The sequence below is a fragment of the Diorhabda sublineata genome, chromosome 2, assembly GCF_026230105.1.
Source record: "Diorhabda sublineata isolate icDioSubl1.1 chromosome 2, icDioSubl1.1, whole genome shotgun sequence".
Classification (NCBI taxonomy): Eukaryota; Metazoa; Arthropoda; class Insecta; order Coleoptera; family Chrysomelidae; genus Diorhabda; species Diorhabda sublineata.
In genome coordinates this window covers 42454121-42475529 of record NC_079475.1, presented here as the reverse complement: position 1 = coordinate 42475529, position 21409 = coordinate 42454121, and the positions used below count along the sequence as shown (strand labels likewise).

The following is a 21409-nucleotide window of genomic DNA, read 5'->3' as shown; positions in this document are numbered from 1 at the left end:
TTCCCAATAGAATCTGTCAATTTACTGACACAACTGTCCCTGGAATATATGCATTCCCGTAGGTTTCTAATAATCCAATTAATTTAAATAATATTCATTTATTTATTTATAACGAGTATCATCGATTTTTTTTATTTGAAGTAATAATTATCTTTAATAAATTCCCTTTTCGCGCCCATTGCCAATCAGTCAGACGGTCGAAGATAAATTTATGTCGAATTTACACAGCGTTGCCATGTTTACATTACATTCCATTCGAAATAACATCACATTTATCATAATTTTATTTTAAAAACCACAAATATTAATAAAAAAGTATTAGTTTCATGTATTTTTGATGCTTTTATTACTTTACGTTAAATTTTGCAAAGTAAGGGAAGGTATTTTCGTGAAATTAAACGTAGATAGATTAATTCTGTTCAAAAGGATATGCAACTATTTTCATATATTAATCACAACTGACAACATCACAATAGATTTATATTCATGAAGTATGTTATTTAGGTTATGTGTAATTCTAAATTTTAGTCTATTATTAGTGAAAGTATTTAAATTTTTACATAAATTATTTCACAGGAACACTATGTAAGTTAACCTACCTGTATTAAACAGCTCATTGAGTTTATGAAAATGAGTTACGTGTTTTTTTATGTTCATTCAAATATATTTTGTTTCCGTAAACTCATATATTTACACTACACACCTTATGTTTGTTCCGTACGACGGTATTATCAAAATGAACGTAATAAATTTAATAAATTATACGCGATTATGCAAAGATATTTCCACATTCTTTTACTGATAAAAAAAATGACGAAAAAACGGTATCTTTCATTTCCGTTTATCGAGACCAAATGTTATGCAACTGATATCCATTCATGAAATAGAAAACACAAAAAAATTATTAGACGAAAGTTTAATACGAGGGTTGATCTATTTATTATTTTATACGATCGTATTTTTCACAGTCCATAAATGCATTATACGAGGGCGACCTGGTATTATGTACGTATCGTGTTTTTCAACTTGGATTTTCAATTATACCAAGGTTGCATGATATTTATCTTATTTGTTATTTATATTTTGGAAAAATATTACCGTCGAAGTCGATTATTATTTTTTTTTATATTTGAATATTGGATATTATACGAAGATCGAACGATATTTTGCATGTATCATAATCATTTACTTGATTATTTATAAAATAGTATTATACGAGGATCGAACGATATTTTTTTACTTGAATACTGAGAAAAATTGTATCAAACGATATACGAGGACCGAACAATATTATCTACGAATTGTATTTTTTATTTAAATATTAAAAAAATAGTATTATACGAGGGCCTAACATTTTTTTTTACTTTTTACTGAGATAAAATGTATCAAACGATTGATAATATACGAGGACCGAACAATAATATGTACGTATCGGTTTTTTTTTTATTTTGAATATTGTATAAATAGTATTATACGAGGATCGAACGATATTTTTTTACTTGAATACTGAGAAAAATTGTATCAAACGATATACGAGGACCGAACAATATTATCTACGAATTGTATTTTTTATTTAAATATTAAAAAAATAGTATTATACGAGGGCCTAACATTTTTTTTTACTTTTTACTGATATAAAATGTATCAAACGATTGATAATATACGAGGACCGAATAATAATATGTACGTATCGGATTTTTTTTATTTTGAATATTGTATAAATAGTATTATACGAGGATCGAACGATATTTTTTTACTTGAATACTGAGAAAAATTGTATCAAACGATATACGAGGACCGAACAATATTATGTGCGCATTGTATTTTTTTTTTATTTAAATATTGAAAAAATAGTATTGTACGAGGATTGAACGATATTTATAAGAAAATTAGTAAACGAATAATGAATAAAACGTTTTTAGAACTATATTACGTATTTATTATAAAAATATTGTTGTAGTCCTTTCTTCGGGGAAGAATTCCAATTCGAGGTGCCGCGTAATTTTCGTTTCATTTCGATATACGTTTCGGATCGAGATCGACATTTGAAACAGGACAAAATTCTCGGTAAAGTAGCCATAAGAAGGGAACAGCTGTCTTCCTATAACAATAAGGATCATTGGTTCCCCATAAAGGCCGTCGACGCCGATTCCGAAGTACAGGGAAAGGCCAATATAGAAATAAAATTCGATACGGAATCAAGCAAAAGAAGGCTGTTAGTACAGGTAATAGTAGAGTAGTACCATACCCCATAATCGAACTGATATATATCTTATACATTGTTTTGAATTGCAGATAGTGCGTTGTTTAGATTTAACATTAAAAAACGGTTCCTGCGATCCGTACGCGTTAGTGTGTGTATCGTATACGAACGGTAAAAGTGTATCGAAAAAAACGAAGGTTCGCAAAAAAACTACCAGCCCCCAATTCGACGACGTGTTCGCCTTTTCGAATTTCGACGGCGGCGGCAAGGATTCGATGTGCGACGGCGACGCCGAAATATGCGAATTGCACGTGTCGATGTGGCACGATACGCCCGGTATAAGCGACGACGTCTTTCTAGGCGAAATCAAGGTGCAACTCAAAGGGATGCAACAACAGAATTCGGCGCATCGGAATGCTTGGTAAATATCATTTTATTTCATCTTTATCCTTGTTTTTTCGATAAAAAAAATTGTTATGCTCTGCGCGCTCTTTACATGACCTTAATCACCACAGTCCGACGAAACGCGTAATACGATCGATAGATGCCGAGTAAATAGATTTTTTCGGCGACTTTATAGTCCTTAAGGACGATTTTAACCAAGTAATAATATATTGTATGTGTCATTTTAACCGATACGAGTTCTCGTCGAAAATACTTAAAAAAGGGCTCTGTTGTCGACGCGTCGCATCCCGGACGATCGGATCTATAATAACTAACGAAAATACGGAAACAGTGGCGCCGATTTTAGTTGATCGACCGAACGAATCTGCGGCGCATCGAGTTGACCGAAGGATCCGCAGTTGGAGTATTAAAAAAGGGCTCTGTTGTCGACGCGTCGCATCCCGGACGATCGGATCTACGACAACTAACGAAAATACGGAAACAGTGGCGCCGATTTTAGTTGATCGACCGAACGAATCTGCGGCGCATCGAGTTGACCGAAGGATCCGCAGTTGGAGTATTAAAAAAGGGCTCTGTTGTCGACGCGTCGCATCCCGGACGATCGGATCTACGACAACTAACGAAAATACGGAAACAGTGGCGCCGATTTTAGTTGATCGACCGAACGAATCTGCGGCGCATCGAGTTGACCGAAGGATCCGCAGTTGGAGTATTAAAAAAGGGCTCTGTTGTCGACGCGTCGCATCCCGGACGATCGGATCTACGACAACTAACGAAAATACGGAAACAGTGGCGCCGATTTTAGTTGATCGACCGAACGAATCTGCGGCGCATCGAGTTGACCGAAGGATCCGCAGTTGCAGTATTAAAAAAGGGCTCTGTTGTCGACGCGTCGCATCCCGGACGATCGGATCTATAATAACTAACGAAAATACGGAAACAGTGGCGCCGATTTTAGTTGATCGACCGAACGAATCTGCGGCGCATCGAGTTGACCGAAGGATCCGCAGTTGCAGTATTAAAAAAGGGCTCTGTTGTCGACGCGTCGCATCCCGGACGATCGGATCTATAATAACTAACGAAAATACGGAAACAGTGGCGCCGATTTTAGTTGATCGACCGAACGAATCTGCGGCGCATCGAGTTGACCGAAGGATCCGCAGTTGGAGTATTAAAAAAGGGCTCTGTTGTCGACGCGTCGCATCCCGGACGATCGGATCTATAATAACTAACGAAAATACGGAAACAGTGGCGCCGATTTTAGTTGATCGACCGAACGAATCTGCGGCGCATCGAGTTGACCGAAGGATCCGCAGTTGCAGTATTAAAAAAGGGCTCTGTTGTCGACGCGTCGCATCCCGGACGATCGGATCTATAATAACTAACGAAAATACGGAAACAGTGGCGCCGATTTTAGTTGATCGACCGAACGAATCTGCGGCGCATCGAGTTGACCGAAGGATCCGCAGTTGGAGTATTAAAAAAGGGCTCTGTTGTCGACGCGTCGCATCCCGGACGATCGGATCTATAATAACTAACGAAAATACGGAAACAGTGGCGCCGATTTTAGTTGATCGACCGAACGAATCTGCGGCGCATCGAGTTGACCGAAGGATCCGCAGTTGGAGTATTAAAAAAGGGCTCTGTTGTCGACGCGTCGCATCCCGGACGATCGGATCTACGACAACTAACGAAAATACGGAAACAGTGGCGCCGATTTTAGTTGATCGACCGAACGAATCTGCGGCGCATCGAGTTGACCGAAGGATCCGCAGTTGCAGTATTAAAAAAGGGCTCTGTTGTCGACGCGTCGCATCCCGGACGATCGGATCTACGACAACTAACGAAAATACGGAAACAGTGGCGCCGATTTTAGTTGATCGACCGAACGAATCTGCGGCGCATCGAGTTGACCGAAGGATCCGCAGTTGCAGTATTAAAAAAGGGCTCTGTTGTCGACGCGTCGCATCCCGGACGATCGGATCTACGACAACTAACGAAAATACGGAAACAGTGGCGCCGATTTTAGTTGATCGACCGAACGAATCTGCGGCGCATCGAGTTGACCGAAGGATCCGCAGTTGCAGTATTAAAAAAGGGCTCTGTTGTCGACGCGCCACCTGAACGGTGACGATTTCTACCTGTTGGGCTTTCTCGAGGATCGCTTTTTTGTAATTGAAGATCAAAATTGAAACTGTCCGCGGAAAACTTGACGTGCTTCGCCGAACGAACGAATATAATTACCTATAATTAATTTTCGCTTATATGAATACAATTGAAACTAGATCTCGAGATTTCTAAATAAAAAAGTTCTCACGATTAATTCGCCGCCATCTTACGAACAAAAGAAAATCGCATCGCGTAAGTGGTAAAAAAATTACGGATTCCACCATTCTGTTGTTCGTCTACTAACAAATTATTTATTACATTGACGTTTAGAATGGATAATTCAGTTTCTAAACTATTTATCTATTGTCTATTGTTCGTAATTAGAACATCGATTTCGTTTTTATTTTCGATTGCGTCGCGAGGTCGATTAAATAGGCTACGAATATTCCTGGACTATAAACGATGCTATTTACCGTACAATTGGCGATAAAATTATTAATTAATGAATTATTAATGAGCGGTTTTTAAGTTGAAACGATCCTCCCCTCTCTTACTCAATCGGTAACTCATTGGCGTAGGTAGACGTGCCTGAATACAAATTAACGACTAATTGTTTTAAACATTCTTTATTTTTTTCATTTTTATTTTTATTTTGTACGATTTTACGAATCCCGCCAGACAATAACAGCGAGCGCGCGTTTGAAATCGACTTTGTCGTCGCATTCTAAATAAATAAACATTAAAACGTGACCTCAATCGTAATTTTTCGCTATAAAATTAAAACATCCAATAAATAAATGATAATTATAGATGTCGGACGAGAACGGCCCCGTAACTGAATACATCCATTGTTCGATATCGTTGTATTCGTTAACAATTTCTGATAGATCCGAACGGATCGGTATTTGTTCCTTTGCGCGGCCATTTTGTTCGTTAATTAATGGAAAATAACAAAACGAAAATCAAAATCTACGCTACCAAGTACCAGAAATTGTTAAAAACGGGCTCCGTTGTCGACGCGCCGCGATCTAAACGAACGGTATCCGGAAACGGCGTGCACCTCGGATACAGTCGATCCGGACGATCCGCAGTTCCAGCACTCCAGCCGGATCGATCAGAATCCTCACGCGTCTTCATTGAAGCAGAATTAAACTCGTCACGTGATTTAAGCGCTTAATTAGTCATCTGGTTTATATAAGTACGGAAAATTGTGCGTTAAGGGCTAGATAGAAGAGAATCTTGACAACCCAATGGACCTGGATTGAATATAGTCGAATTTAGTTCCATACCACAAGATTGCGGTAACCTCCGAGCTCCTGGGGTCAAAATCTGGATGGAAAAAGCGATTTTGTTATCAAGAACACTCGGCACTGCTCGAGGAGTCCTTTGTGGTTGATTGTTCTGCGTCAGTTTTTCAAAAACGCATCCTTAACAAACTTAGTTTGTTCCTTCGTCGCGAGATATAGCGATTAGATTCGTTTCGACGAGACGTTGACTCGTAATAAAACTTATCCTACTAAATGTTCGATCAAAAGCTGGACTGAATGGTTTCGACTATTCTGGGACACATTGTATGTGACATTATCGATTTTCAGGTATTACCTTCAGCCTCGATCGGCTAATAAACGACCGTTTTTAACACATTCGACTCCTCCAGGAACTCGATTATCCAGCGACAATACCTTAGGTTCTTTAAGACTTCAAATCCAATATACGGAAGACAGAGTATTTCCAGCTTCCGTGTATGACGGTTTAAAGAAACTTCTATTAGAAAGTACAAATATACAAGTGAGTTTTTCGGAAATATTTTGAAAACTTCGCGATTAATTTAAACGATCCGTTTTGTCCGCAGCCGATAACAGCTACTTCAGTATACCTTTTGGGCGAGATTATCAATAAAATGGACATAGCTCAACCCCTGGTTCGAATATTTTTGCATTACGATAAAATCGTACCGATGATTAAATCATTAGCTAACGTCGAGATTTCCAAAGTAACGTGAGTATTTATCGAAATAATATTTCATCTAAATTCACTAACACTAATTTATTTAATTGCGCTTTTTATTGTTGACGAACTCCGACTGAGCTTTAGTACAGGACCGGCTTCACTGTTTGTTTTTCTTCGTCGTTTCAGAGATCCGACTACAATTTTTCGGGGTAATACTCTAGTTTCGAAAATGATGGACGATACGATGCGTCTTATAGGCCTACAGTACCTGCACAAAACCCTACGACCGACTCTAGAACTTATCATCAACGAAAGGAAACCGTGCGAGATCGATCAGACGCGCGTTAGGGACGCTACGACGGTCGCGGCTAATTTAGTCAACTTAAAGGTATGTTCCCCTAAAATTTTTTAATAGGGCAAAAAAGAAACAGTCAATTGTTCAGTTTGTTAGTAGATGGCGCTTGAATCCGTATTATTTTAAATTGATCCTAACCTTCAAAAGACGCGTGTATAAATTTGACAGTTGACGTATTATTAATTTGTCATTCGTAACAATTATGAACTTTAATTTGAGAAAAATTATTGATTTTTGATAAAATGTCTCTCCTAATACGAAGTTTCAACATTTTAGCTTTTCACTATTCCATGTGGAGCTTAAAAAATTTCTTCACTTGATATTTTTATTTATATTTATCGCTTTTTCACTGTTTTAAAGTGGATCCTTAATAAATTTTTGTTTTGATATAAATCCTTTTCACTATTTTATGTAATGTGATCCTTCATAAAGGTCTCTCCAAGTCTTGATACTTGAGCTTTTCACTCATTCCATGCCCTTTTCACTATTTTATGTAGCACTTTTACTCTTTACATTCATTTTTCACTATTTTAGATAGATTTTCATTATTTTCATAATGAATAATTTTCATTTTACGTGGTTAATTATACATGTTTATGAAACCATGAAAAGTTGCTTAAAATTTCACTTATTTTATACCTTTTTCACTATTTTATGTAGCACTTTTACTTATTTCATTACTTTTTCACTATTTTAGATAGATTTCCATTAACTTCGGTCTTAAAACAGAGTCTTTTCACCTAATTTATATTGTTTTCACTATTTTACGTGGTTCATTATACATGTTTCTGAAAAAAAATGCAAAGTTTTTCAAAATATCACCAATTCCAAACGTTTTTCACTATTTTATGTGGCACTTTAAAAATGTGCAGAATATTTTTGCTCTTTACATTCATTTTTCACTATTTTAGATAGATTTTCATTAACTTCGGTCTTAAAGCAAAGTCTTTTCACCTAATTTATATTGTTTTCACTATTTTACGTGTTTAATTATACATGTTTATGAAAAAATGCAAAGTTGCTTAAAATTTCCCTTATTTTATACCTTTTTCACTATTTTATGTAGCACTTTTACTTATTTCATTACTTTTTCACTATTTTAGATAGATTTCCATTAACTTCGGTCTTAAAACAGAGTCTTTTCACCTAATTTATATTGTTTTCACTATTTTACGTGGTTCATTATACATGTTTCTGAAAAAATGAAAAGTTGCTTAAAATTTCACTTATTTTATACCTTTTTCACTATTTTATGTAGCACTTTTACTTATTTCATTACTTTTTCACTATTTTAGATAGATTTCCATTAACTTCGGTCTTAAAACAGAGTCTTTTCACCTAATTTATATTGTTTTCACTATTTTACGTGGTTAATTATACATGTTTCTGAAAAAATGAAAAGTTGCTTAAAATTCCACTTATTTTATACTTTTTCACTATTTTATGTAGCACTTTTACTTATTTCATTACTTTTTCACTATTTTAGATAGATTTCCATTAACTTCGGTCTTAAAACAGAGTCTTTTCACCTAATTTATATTGTTTTCACTATTTTACGTGGTTAATTATACATGTTTCTGAAAAAATGAAAAGTTGCTTAAAATTTCACTTATTTTATACCTTTTTCACTATTTTATGTAGCACTTTTACTTATTTCATTACTTTTTCACTATTTTAGATAGATTTCCATTAACTTCGGTCTTAAAACAGAGTCTTTTCACCTAATTTATATTGTTTTCACTATTTTACGTGGTTAATTATACATGTTTCTGAAAAAATGAAAAGTTGCTTAAAATTCCACTTATTTTATACTTTTTCACTATTTTATGTAGCACTTTTACTTATTTCATTACTTTTTCACTATTTTAGATAGATTTCCATTAACTTCGGTCTTAAAACAGAGTCTTTTCACCTAATTTATATTGTTTTCACTATTTTACGTGGTTAATTATACATGTTTATGAAAAAATGAAAGGTTGCTTAAAATTTCACTTATTTTGTACATTTTTCACTATTTTATGTAGCACTTTTACTTATTTCATTACTTTTTCACTATTTTAGATAGATTTCCATTAACCTCGGTCTTAAAGCAAAGTCTTTTCACCTAATTTATATTGTTTTCACTATTTTACGTGGTTAATTATACATGTTTATGACAAAATGAAAAGTTGCTTAAAATTTCACTTATTTTATACCTTTTTCACTATTTTATGTAGCACTTTTACTTATTTCATTACTTTTTCACTATTTTAGATAGATTTCCATTAACTTCGGTCTTAAAACAGAGTCTTTTCACCTAATTTATATTGTTTTCACTATTTTACGTGGTTAATTATACATGTTTATGACAAAATGAAAAGTTGCTTAAAATTTCACTTATTTTATACCTTTTTCACTATTTTATGTAGCACTTTTACTTATTTCATTACTTTTTCACTATTTTAGATAGATTTCCATTAACTTCGGTCTTAAAACAGAGTCTTTTCACCTAATTTATATTGTTTTCACTATTTTACGTGGTTCATTATACATGTTTCTGAAAAAAAATGCAAAGTTTTTCAAAATATCACCAATTCCAAACGTTTTTCACTATTTTATGTGGCACTTTAAAAATGTACAGAATATTTTTACTCTTTACATTCATTTTTCACTATTTTAGATAGATTTTCATTATTTTCAGTCTTGATAATGAAAATTTTTTCACCTGAATAATATTGTTTTCACTATTTTACGTGGTTAATTATACATGTTTATGAAAAAATGGAAAGTTGCTTAAAATTTCACTTATTTTGTACATTTTTCACTATTTTATGTAGCACTTTTACTTATTTTATTACTTTTTCACTATCTTAGATAGATTTCCATTAACTTCGGTCTTAAAGCAAAGTCTTTTCACCTAATTTATATTGTTTTCACTATTTTGTGTGGTTCATTATATATGTTTCTGAAACAAATGCAAAGTTTTCCAATATTTCACTTATTTCAAACTTTTTTCAATATTTTATGTGGCACTTTAAAAATGTGCAGAATATTTTTACTTTTTACATTAATTTTTCACTATTTTAGATAGACTTTCATTATCTTCAGTCTTAATAATGCAAAGTTTTTTCACCTAATTAATATTGTATTCACTGTTTTTTGTTGTTCCTCATAAAAAACCCTTCAAAACCACAAAGTTCTCTATTTTTCTTAGCTTTTTCACTATTTCACTCCTCTTTTCACTATTTCATATGTCCCGACACAAAATATGTTTTAACTTTTCACTTTATCCAACAATTTATTCCGCCGATTTCGAAATAATTTACAGCGAAAGTTCATAATTGTTTATAAATGGGCTTTTGCATTTGAAAACGGCCGAATTTTTATCTCCTCTTCTTTTTTTTTTTCAATGACGGAAGTATATTTTCTATTCCAGTGCTATATACAAAAAATATTCGAGGCAATAACGCAAAGCGCCGTCCATTGTCCCGCATTGATGTGCCAGATATTTTACAATTTGAAAGAATGCGCCATGAAACAATTTCCGGAAAACAAAGGGGTGCGCTATTCGGTCATATCCGGTTTTATATTTCTCAGATTTTTCGCTCCGGCCATATTAGGACCGAAACTATTCGATCTCACAACCCAACCTCTGGTAAGTCGATAATCTCGTCGATTGTTTTTGTTGGTATTATTATTCTTCTTCTTTTTTTGTATAGGATTGTCAAACGAACCGAACTTTAACGTTGATTTCGAAGACCATACAATCGCTGGGTAACTTAGTTAGTTGCAGGTCGACGCAGCAGGTGTGCAAAGAAGAATACATGGAGGGGTTATATAAAGAGTTTTATACGGAGACTCACATGACGGCCGTTAGGCAATTTTTGGAAATCATCTCCGCGAATACTTCTAGTCAACAAGTCATCGAAAATGATTTGCCGGTGATGCTGAAAGAAGGGTGAGTCGAATTTCATTTTACTTTTCTTTTCTTTTTTTCATTTTTCGTTAAAAACAAATTCGATAATTTATTGTTTTGTTTTTGCGGCAGATTGATTACGAGGTATGAATATTTTTTATTATGTATTTTACATTCTATTTTATTGTAAAATTGCTAATTCTATTTATACACCAAAAATAAATTCACCAAAATATGCAATAAACACTACACTATTCACTAAAACTTAACTACTCACTAAACACTACACTATTCACTAAATTATTCAGTAAAACTTAGTACTCACTAAACACTACACTATTCACTAAATTATTCATTAAAACTTAACTACTCACTAAACACTACACTATTCACTAAATTATTCATTAAAACTTAACTACTCGCTAAACACTACACTATTTACTAAATTATTCAGTAAAACTTAGTACTCACTAAACACTACACTATTCACTAAATTATTCAGTAAAACTTAGTACTCACTAAACACTACACTATTCACTAAATTATTCAGTAAAACTTAAGTACTCACTAAACACTACACTATTCACTAAATTATTCATTAAAACTTAACTACTCACTAAACACTACACTATTCACTAAATTATTCATTAAAACTTAACTACTCACTAAACACTACACTATTCACTAAATTATTCATTAAAACTTAACTACTCGCTAAACACTACACTATTTAATAAATTATTCAGTAAAACTTAACTACTCACTAAACACTACACTATTCACTAAATTATTCAGTAAAACTTAGTACTCACTAAACACTACACTATTCACTAAATTATTCAGTAAAACTTAAGTACTCACTAAACACTACACTATTCACTAAATTATTCATTAAAACTTAACTACTCACTAAACACTACACTATTCACTAAATTATTCATTAAAACTTAACTACTCACTAAACACTACACTATTCACTAAATTATTCATTAAAACTTAACTACTCGCTAAACACTACACTATTTAATAAATTATTCAGTAAAACTTAACTACTCACTAAACACTACACTATTCACTAAATTATTCAGTAAAACTTAGTACTCACTAAACACTACACTATTCACTAAATTATTCAGTAAAACTTAAGTACTCACTAAACACTACACTATTCACTAAATTATTCATTAAAACTTAACTACTCACTAAACACTACACTATTCACTAAATTATTCATTAAAACTTAACTACTCACTAAACACTACACTATTCACTAAATTATTCATTAAAACTTAACTACTCACTAAACACTACACTATTCACTAAATTATTCATTAAAACTTAACTACTCGCTAAACACTACACTATTTAATAAATTATTCAGTAAAACTTAACTACTCACTAAACACTACACTATTCACTAAATTATTCATTAAAACTTAACTACTCACTAAACACTACACTATTCACTAAATTATTCATTAAAACTTAACTACTCACTAAACACTACACTATTCACTAAATTATTCATTAAAACTTAACTACTCGCTAAACACTACACTATTTACTAAATTATTCAGTAAAACTTAACTACTCACTAAACACTACACTATTCAGTAAAACTTAAGTACTCACTAAACACTACACTATTCACTAAATTATTCATTAAAACTTAACTACTCACTAAACGCTACACTATTCACTAAAATTATTCAGTAAAACTTAAGTACTCACTAAACACTACACTATTCACTAAATTATTCAGTAAAACTTAAGTACTCACTAAACACTACACTATTCACTAAATTATTCATTAAAACTTAACTACTCACTAAACACTACTCTATTCAGTAAAACTTAAGTACTCACTAAACACTACACTATTCACTAAATTATTCATTAAAACTTAAGTACTCACTAAACACTACACTATTCACTAAATTATTCATTAAAACTTAACTACTCACTAAACACTACACTATTCACTAAATTATTCATTAAAACTTAACTACTCGCTAAACACTACACTATTTACTAAATTATTCAGTAAAACTTAACTAAATTATTCATTAAAACTTAACTACTCGCTAAACACTACACTATTCACTAAATTATCCATTAAAACTTAACTACTCACTAAACACTACACTATTTTGTAGTTTTTCACTTCATTTTTTTCTCTATTTCAATTCTTTTCACTATTTCTTCATGATTTTTTTTGTTCTATACCGTTTCACAATCTTCACTTTCACTTTACGTCGCGAGTTAAAATAAAAAAGGGTTATTTGAAAAAAAAAAAACTATGTTACAGACTTATGATAAAAAGGGCTCAAGGGAGGAAGAGATTCGGTAGGAAAAATTTCAAACAGCGTTATTTCAAACTCACCACACACGATCTCAGTTATTCCAAAAGTAGAGGTGAGTCCTACTTACCATAAAATATCGATAATATTATACGATGTTACAAGAAAAATTCGTTGTTATTGTTATAATAATTTTTCAGGAAAAGAAGCTTTATGTCGAATCCCTTTAACGAATATCTTGGCGGTGGAAAGATTGGCCGAAACGTCGTTCAAAATGAAAAACATGTTTCAAATAGTCCAACCGGAAAGGGCGTTGTACGTCCAAGCAACAAATTGCGTCGAAGAAAAAGAATGGGTCGATCTATTGACGAAAATATGTCAAACGAACGCGAACAGATTGAAAAAATACCACCCTTCGGCGTTCATCAACGGCCAATGGATGTGGTAAGCGATACAAATAAATCCCCTCGATCGGTCCCCCTTTTATCATACATTCCGTTATTTATTTATCCCCAGCTGTAAATCCCCCAACGAATTGGCGCCAGGTTGTAGCGAAGTATCCCGATCAGACAGTAACTTTCGAATGAATTTAGATCCCGAACGAGATTTGCAACGAGTACATTCTCTGGTCATATCCCAAATGGATACATTGGAAACTTTCATCGGAATATGCGCCAACAAACAACGAGGAGGCGATACCGAAGCGGCCACCGTATACGACATCTTACGGAAATTGAGAGAAGTTGTTTACCAAATCGAACAAAAACACAGATTATACAAGAGGACCATCGACAGGAACACCAAATACGGCAGTCTGTAAGTTTCAACTTAATCATTTACATTTAATATTTTTATTTTTTGTTAATTTTGTCAAATTTCCTAATGAAGACAACCATGGACTAAACTTCCATCTCTAGAATCAGTTTCTTTATTTTCCCTCGAGGTAACCTTATTGACCTACCATCATCATCATCCGTTTGTCTTCCTTCCTTCTGGTACTAACAGGTCTCGATACCGTTGAAGAAACCGGGAAATCTCCATGAAACAACCTCAAATTTATTTGGTCTAAAACACGATAACCAGACTTGGTCATGATGATAAAACTGCAGAACAAATCATCTATGAAATACTCAACACTTGGATAAGCCTCACAACTTGTCTTATGACATCAAAGGATTCGAACCGAAACGCCTGTCGATTTCTAAAAGGATATACAAGTGAGGCCTTTCTAAAGCTCTATGTGCTCAACCGTCTACAATGCTACTAAGAACTATGATGACTTCATGACCGGTTCAGGGTTTAAGCAAAGCCGCGAGGATCCTTGTTTGTATAGTCTGCACACTGTAGGTGGTGCCCACGAATTTGGGTCTACTTTTGAGATAGCTATACACCAAAAGTCACGATTATACTGTCTGAGGCGCGTTTCCATAATCAAGTTATCGTCTTCAGGCGCTGAAGGTAGACTAAAACCTAATAACATTCTAAAAAAAACGCAGGGATCAGGTGACTATTGGAAAAAATCTTTGACTTTATTAAAAAATATACGGGAAAAGTAGTTATTGTACTATTATTCCAAAATTTTATAAAAAGAATTAGCTGTAACTATACACAAGTTCTACAATGTTCTAGAATTATTGCTAGAGCTTATATAGGGCAGTAGGTCATAGTACAGTTGAATATTGTAGATAATTGTCGAACAATGCAATGATAAAATTGGAAATACTCATTTTAGAACTGAGATAAATCGATTTTATAACCTCGAAAACTTTAAACTAAAGTCTTTTTATCAAGACTATTCTAAATTAGACAGATTCAGAAGTATAATCAATAATATAGCGTTTTTTAATATTTAAATGATTTACTTTAAATTAACCACCCTGTATATATCTAATTTTTGTTTCCAAATTTTACATCTATTATTTTAATAACACTTATATCAATATTCTTTCGATAAAAGTTGATTATTCATTTTTTATAGTAGGTTTCAATTCAATGTCCAAATATTTTTTCAAAATTTTCCTTAAAATTCCTAAATTCACGAAGAAATTGTTTGTTTACCTCTAATTTGCATTTACATACCCGAAAGAAAGATAAAGTTTATCAATTGAATTGCTCTTCGTTTTGCTTTCACTATTATAACTTGTCACTAAACAAATTTTTTTATTTTGTTGAACAAACACTTCACAAAAAACTTGCAAAAATTCACTATTAATATTCAGTAGTTAATTTTAGGTTATGTAAAGTTTTAAATACACGTTCGAATATTTTGACACAAGGTTGAAAATATCGATTAATCGATTCTTATACAATCATTCGTCTATTACTACTTCGATGTTTGATACACTAGCGCCATTGTGGTCAAAATGTACACTAAGATTTCTTCATAGATAAAGGAGATTAATAATTTCGTTTTGATACACTTTTTGTTTAAAATCGAATTTATTTTTTCAATTTTAATAATTAATTTTTAAATGTTTCATAGTTTTTTTAATAAATACAATTTGTTATTTTTTTTTCTTGCAGAGCTGCACCTATAGGCGACGATAATTATTTATTAGCGTCGCGTTTAAATGTCGATCCCTCTATAATAAGGCGGTGCGCTTCCAGTGAACCGACTTCATGTCCCTGACGTATCTAAATGTGTTAAAAACAAAATTAGCCAAAGAATTACTTGTTCACCATAAGAACAATGACATTTTGAGTTTTTAACTTTGTTCGTCCACATTTATCCGTATTTTGAAAAAAAAAATCGTCCAATTAAGAGCTTATATATATATTTTTTATATAGGGTGCTAAAAATGTCGAACTGTGCCTTCTATTTCATTTTTCCTTTACCTTTCGTCAAATTTAAATCTCAAAATGGTAATTCTTATTTTAAGAAAAAAAAATGAGTAAAGGAATATGGAAAGAATAGTTTTATGCAAAGATTCTCAATTCAAAGACTGTTCTATAAAGTTAAGAAAATATAAAACGAATAACGTCACTACCAGTGAATACATAAAGATTAAAGGGTTGTGTATTTTGTTTTAATTAACGTTTAAATCGTCTTTTAAAAGTGTTTACATACATAAAAAGTTGAAACATATCAACAAAATTTTCATTTAATTCTATGAAATTAAAAGACGTTTCAAATGTTTTGTTATTTACATTTATATTGATCTTGTTATTATATAGAAAATCGTGGTGAAATATACAACATCCCGCAGCAATAAATTGATATACTAACCTTATAAAAATTGATTTAAATCCAATATCAACTTAACAATTATCATAACCTCACTATAACTACTTTTGTTTAATTATTTATCGTACCGTGATATCCACATGTAAACATTATATTTACAAGGAACTGTCAACATTTTATTTCTTCTTTTTCCTAATGTAATAATTTTCGATAAAACAGAACTTTCGGCAACTTTTTATTAAGCATGTGATTGTAGCTCTTCTTTTTTGTTTCGATTCTTATTGATGTGATATAAGAAAAGTAATAACCTTCAGATGGCTGGAAGGAGTGATGACTATGAGTCAGACGCGATAATATTCGCATTTCTAGACAGTTAGATCAAATCTTATGGAATCTTAACTTAGTCTGGGTGGATAGTCTAAGGGTTGAGCCCATCACCACAAAGAAGAAGAAGAAAAGTAATAACCTTACTTTTACGCATATTACAAATAACTGCAGAATACGTTTTTTAATCACTTAACAAAGTATAGAATTCTATAAATCAGTGGATTAATATCGATTTAGTTATTAAGGCATTTCATTCTAAATACTGAATTACTTTAAAATTCGTCGGGGTTTTATATTTCACTGTTTGATTTTAGATATCTCTAAATACTAGATTTTAATGTTAATTATAGTTCTGTAAGACAATCAATATTACCCTTAATACTTCCCTATACAAAATAAATAATACGTCAACTACCGGGGGTATACGTAAAGTTTTCATTTGGAAATATTTTATTATCCCCTGCGGTTGTGTGTGGAGTACAAATTAGGGCGATCGTCGAGTATCGCGTCAGGGTAAAAAATATTTTCTTTTTTTTTTATTAGTAAACAAGCAATAATACGTGTTGGAGTTGGGAGGTATATTTTTTGACCAGATTATATACGTACGGATAAAATTATATAAATAAAAATATGGCAATATAGTTGAAAGTATTTTGAAAAATTACTATATTAATGATCTATATATATAGTATCTATATTTTTTAGATATAAACGGGGTGTTCCATAAATATCGGTAGCTCTTATATAGTAGCACAAATATTTGTATATATTATTATAAAAATGACGTCCTTTATATTTCGTACATTTTGCACTTTGCTTCATATGCAATTATTTTTAAACGCCACCCCGTATCTTCCGATTGTTAGCAATTTTTCCTAATAAGTAGTAATTAAAAATGGCTTCCTTAAATGCGTAGAAATGGGTACATATCATGAAAGAATCATTTTTTTTCGAAAAATTCAGTTTGAATTCTTGTCTGTTGTTTAACGGGAATGTGTATCGGTTAAGGTTAATAACGTTTTATAAGGTTCAGTTATCCCTAATCAGCACTATTATAAAGTTAGGTTAGGTTAGTGAACAAGCTTAAATAAGTTGTTGGGCTGTTGGAGCGAGAAAAATTGAAGAAAATTTAATATCATTTTGAAGCTTGTACAATTAGCTTCAAAATTTTACTTGAAAAAAAAATACAATTTCGCCTGAGTCCAGCTACTCGATATTTTTTTTCTAAAATGACCATTCATGATGTGTACTTTCGTACTTTATATAAATTTTTGAATATTGTTATACGTTTTATAAAGTCCCTAAATTTATATTAATTATTTAATGTATATTTCAAGACCCAAATTGTTACTTACTGTATAGTGTAGATATTTTTTCGAAGAGATGTTTAGGAAAATGGGCATTTAATATACAGCTGTCTGCTTCCTTCGTTCATGTTATCGACACTAAAAGTGCCAATTCAAATATTTCATCTGGTGATATCAAAAATTCCATTTTTAAATTTATCAAATTTTTTTTTCCGTTATCTTCATACGAAAAACAATTTTGATATCTTAGATCTGGTTATATTTTTTAATTAAAAACAAAAAATTGATAATACGTTTCGTATTCTGTGTCAAAGGAATTTTTTTACACTCCTCGTATGTTTAGAAACGTTGGGCGATTTCAAAAATAGAATTGTTGATGCGATTGGGTGATTAATTTTTTTGAAAAAAAAATTCTTGCTTCTACATACCGTTTTATATGTATGTATAATTCTTATTGTATATTTTTATTTGCACTGATTTTATAGATTTTTTTTTAATTTAATATAATTGTTTTGTTCTCTCAAATTAACTTATTAACTTTTTTGTAAATTTTTGTGTAATATTAATGTTGTTTTTTAAAAAACAAAGTTTTAATAAATATTTTCAAAAGCGACTGAGTTTTTTTTTTTTTCCGTCACTCATTTATAATAATGGATGAAAGGTAACCAAGGCCACGACGAAGTAATTAAAACCTAACCTTAAAATCAATATGTCATTTCAACACGATGTCAAGTTAATGTCAAAATCAGCTGATTTTGATATTTGTACTGTAAACCAATTATGATTTAAACGATTATGTGGAAATATACATAAAAGAAATGTCGATAATTTTTGTACAGCCCTCGTAATTATAACTCAATCATTTCTCAATTATCGATTGTAAATTTTCCAATACAGTGAGGATAATATTTAAAAAAATACACAAAATATGTTAAATATATTTATTAAATTGTTAATAACAGAAAAATAGCTTTAAATACAGTGAGCACTGAAAATAACGAAAGAAAAAATTAAACAATAACCAGAAAGATGAAAAAAATACATTTGATTTAAAAAAAGTTAAAGCAACATTTCTTCATCATCCGATTCTATAATGGTGGGGTCGTGGTCAGGATTCGAAAATAAATCTTCAACAGGTTTTAATTTGGGTTTTTGTAAAATTGCCACGTCCCCTCTTTCATTGTTAACACCAGTTACGCCACTGGATTCAATAAATGGTAAACTGCAACCAAAATACAAATTATGGTAAAGACCTAGATTAAAACATCCTGTAGTTTTTTCCAACACTGGGAATTCGGGTTATATATTGTATTTTATATTATAAGCATCCTTTAACTGATAAAAATACTGATTTTCATAACAAGATATGTTATTCTTCTTTTTCTTGTAAGTCGGCCTTTGCCTAATATGATTACACAGTCATCAAATGTAGCTGGTAGAAGTATAGGCAAAAATATGTATACAGGGCAAGACTGTCAAACTGAAGGTTGCACAATCATGAAATGTAGTTAATAGACGTAGAATTTATAAAAAATACGTAAGTAGGGCAACGCTGTAAAGTGAAACTGATTTAAAGATTACACTGTCATTGAATGTAGTATAGAAAAATAGAATTTATAAAAAATACGTATACAAGACAACACTGTAAAGTAAAAGGAATGGGAGATCACAAAAGATTAGAGCTAATAAAATATTTTGTACTAGACAACTGTTGATTTTTTTTAATGATTTTTTTACACCTAGGGTGAAGTGAAAAGGTTAAGTTTTAATTAAAAAAAAAATCTACTCACTCTTTTAATTTACCGAAATCTCCGATTTGGTTATTCTCTTTATTGGTTTCTAGAATAAACCCAAATTCCATACATTCCCTAATCAAGGTTTCTTCTAATTTAACTTCGCATTCATCAAATATTTTAAAACCGGCATCGGAATGGTGCACATCACAATTTTTAACACTTAAAAACGATCCCGAATTTCCGATAATAGCTGTTGAAAATCCCGTAATTTCACAATTTTCCAATTCCAATCGAGCCCCTTTCAAAACTATAATTCCCTGATAAATCGAAGAATTGCCTCTACCAATTATCTTGCAATTTTTCAAAACGCATTTGCCTTGTCTAACTAGTATGGCGCATTGTGCCGTTTTGGCATCTATAGTTAAATTCACCAAATTCACTTCGTTTCCCTTAAAATCTAACATCACATCTTCGATATTTGACGTGATAACCACTTTATCTCTGGCCCCGATTCCTCGCAAAGTTCCGCCTTTTTCTAAAGCACCAGTCGTTATAATCTTGTGATTAGTTTCGTTTAAAACATAAATATCCTTGGGATTACCTGTTTCTAATTTCGCCGCTAAATTCGTGGAAAATTTCAAATTTTCTTTCGGATATAAAGATTCCACTTCTTTCAAGTACTTAACATGCTGCTCGGCAGTACCTTCATCAAATATCAACCAAATTTGAGCGTCTACGTTTTTAGAAATCTGATCTAAATGAGAATATTTTTCTATAATTACATTACGAAGTAGTGGATTTTCGGCAATCTCGATATCTGGACGAATTTGTAATAAACGCACGTGAATTTCCATCAAACACTTTGTTTTTTTATCGAAACTATCTCTATTTTTATCCCCAACTTCGTCTTCTTCTTTACTCAACTGTTCTTCTATTAAATCTCGTTTATTTTGTAACCTTCTAGCTTCAGTTAATAAACAATGAATATGTTCGGCAACAGCTCGTGGAATTTTACCATTTTTCAAATCGTAATAAAATCTTAATCTACTTTCCAAATGGGTTTCTTTCCAATCAACGCTGTCGTCTTCCTCTCTATCCCAAGGCATATATAAATACAAATAAAAAAATCTCAACATATCCATGGAATTTGCCGTTTGATTCAAATCTATAGCGATGCTCTTATCTTGTTCTTCAGTAGGCCAAAGTTGAGTAAGAGGTACCCAATTTTTTTCCGGAATATTAATATCACCTTGTATAGCCAACACCCTCACTAAAGCTTTCAATTGTTCAGTGTTTATAGTTAGAATTAAAACGAGAACCACTGATGGAAAGGGGATATTTAAGGCTTCACATTTTAACCTGGGAATCTTCCAAATAGCCTGCCAGCCTATTTTATCTACTGTAAGGTCGATAAAAAATCCCCACTGCTTTTTTAATTGAGAAGACGGCACAACGTTATAATCTGACAATACTTCATCAAACTCTATAAAACGTTGTTGATAACTTTTATCGAATGTTATTATTGAATCCATTATTATTGCAACCGCATAGAATAGAAATTTTTAAAACGTTAACTTTTAAATTTGGCAGATGTCATTTTTTCTTTTCAAGTACTTAAGCTGCAGTTACATAGAACTT

The 21409-nt window shown here is 32.0% G+C and overlaps 2 protein-coding genes and 1 long non-coding RNA gene across 3 annotated transcripts in view; 1 reads left to right on the top strand and 2 right to left on the bottom strand.

Annotated features, from left to right (window-relative positions):
- The window catches only part of LOC130453053 (GTPase-activating protein), a 28980-nt gene extending 11327 nt beyond the window's left edge, over window positions 1-17653 (top strand). Inside the window, exons 3-13 of the mRNA XM_056792646.1 lie at window positions 1961-2225; window positions 2296-2624; window positions 6313-6505; window positions 6570-6715; window positions 6854-7055; window positions 10438-10656; window positions 10721-10959; window positions 13226-13332; window positions 13418-13661; window positions 13734-14033; window positions 15741-17653. Coding sequence (XP_056648624.1) covers window positions 1961-2225; window positions 2296-2624; window positions 6313-6505; window positions 6570-6715; window positions 6854-7055; window positions 10438-10656; window positions 10721-10959; window positions 13226-13332; window positions 13418-13661; window positions 13734-14033; window positions 15741-15846 — 2350 coding nt within the window. The 3' untranslated portion in view covers window positions 15847-17653. The remainder of the gene's footprint in view (window positions 1-1960; window positions 2226-2295; window positions 2625-6312; window positions 6506-6569; window positions 6716-6853; window positions 7056-10437; window positions 10657-10720; window positions 10960-13225; window positions 13333-13417; window positions 13662-13733; window positions 14034-15740) is intronic.
- LOC130453054 (uncharacterized) lies at window positions 15057-18642 on the bottom strand. The gene is made up of 2 exons (XR_008911018.1): window positions 16444-18642; window positions 15057-15851 (listed from the first exon to the last, which is right to left on the bottom strand). It is a non-coding gene; the product is annotated as an uncharacterized LOC130453054 (long non-coding RNA).
- Window positions 18643-18958: 316 nt separating this feature from the next.
- Window positions 18959-21387, bottom strand: LOC130453052 (protein nessun dorma). Its single transcript, XM_056792645.1, has 2 exons — window positions 19826-21387; window positions 18959-19257 (listed from the first exon to the last, which is right to left on the bottom strand). The coding sequence occupies exons 1-2, from the start codon at window positions 21301-21303 to the stop codon at window positions 19095-19097; spliced, it is 1641 nt and encodes a 546-aa protein (XP_056648623.1). The 5' UTR covers window positions 21304-21387; the 3' UTR covers window positions 18959-19094.
- Window positions 21388-21409: the final 22 nt, after the last annotated feature.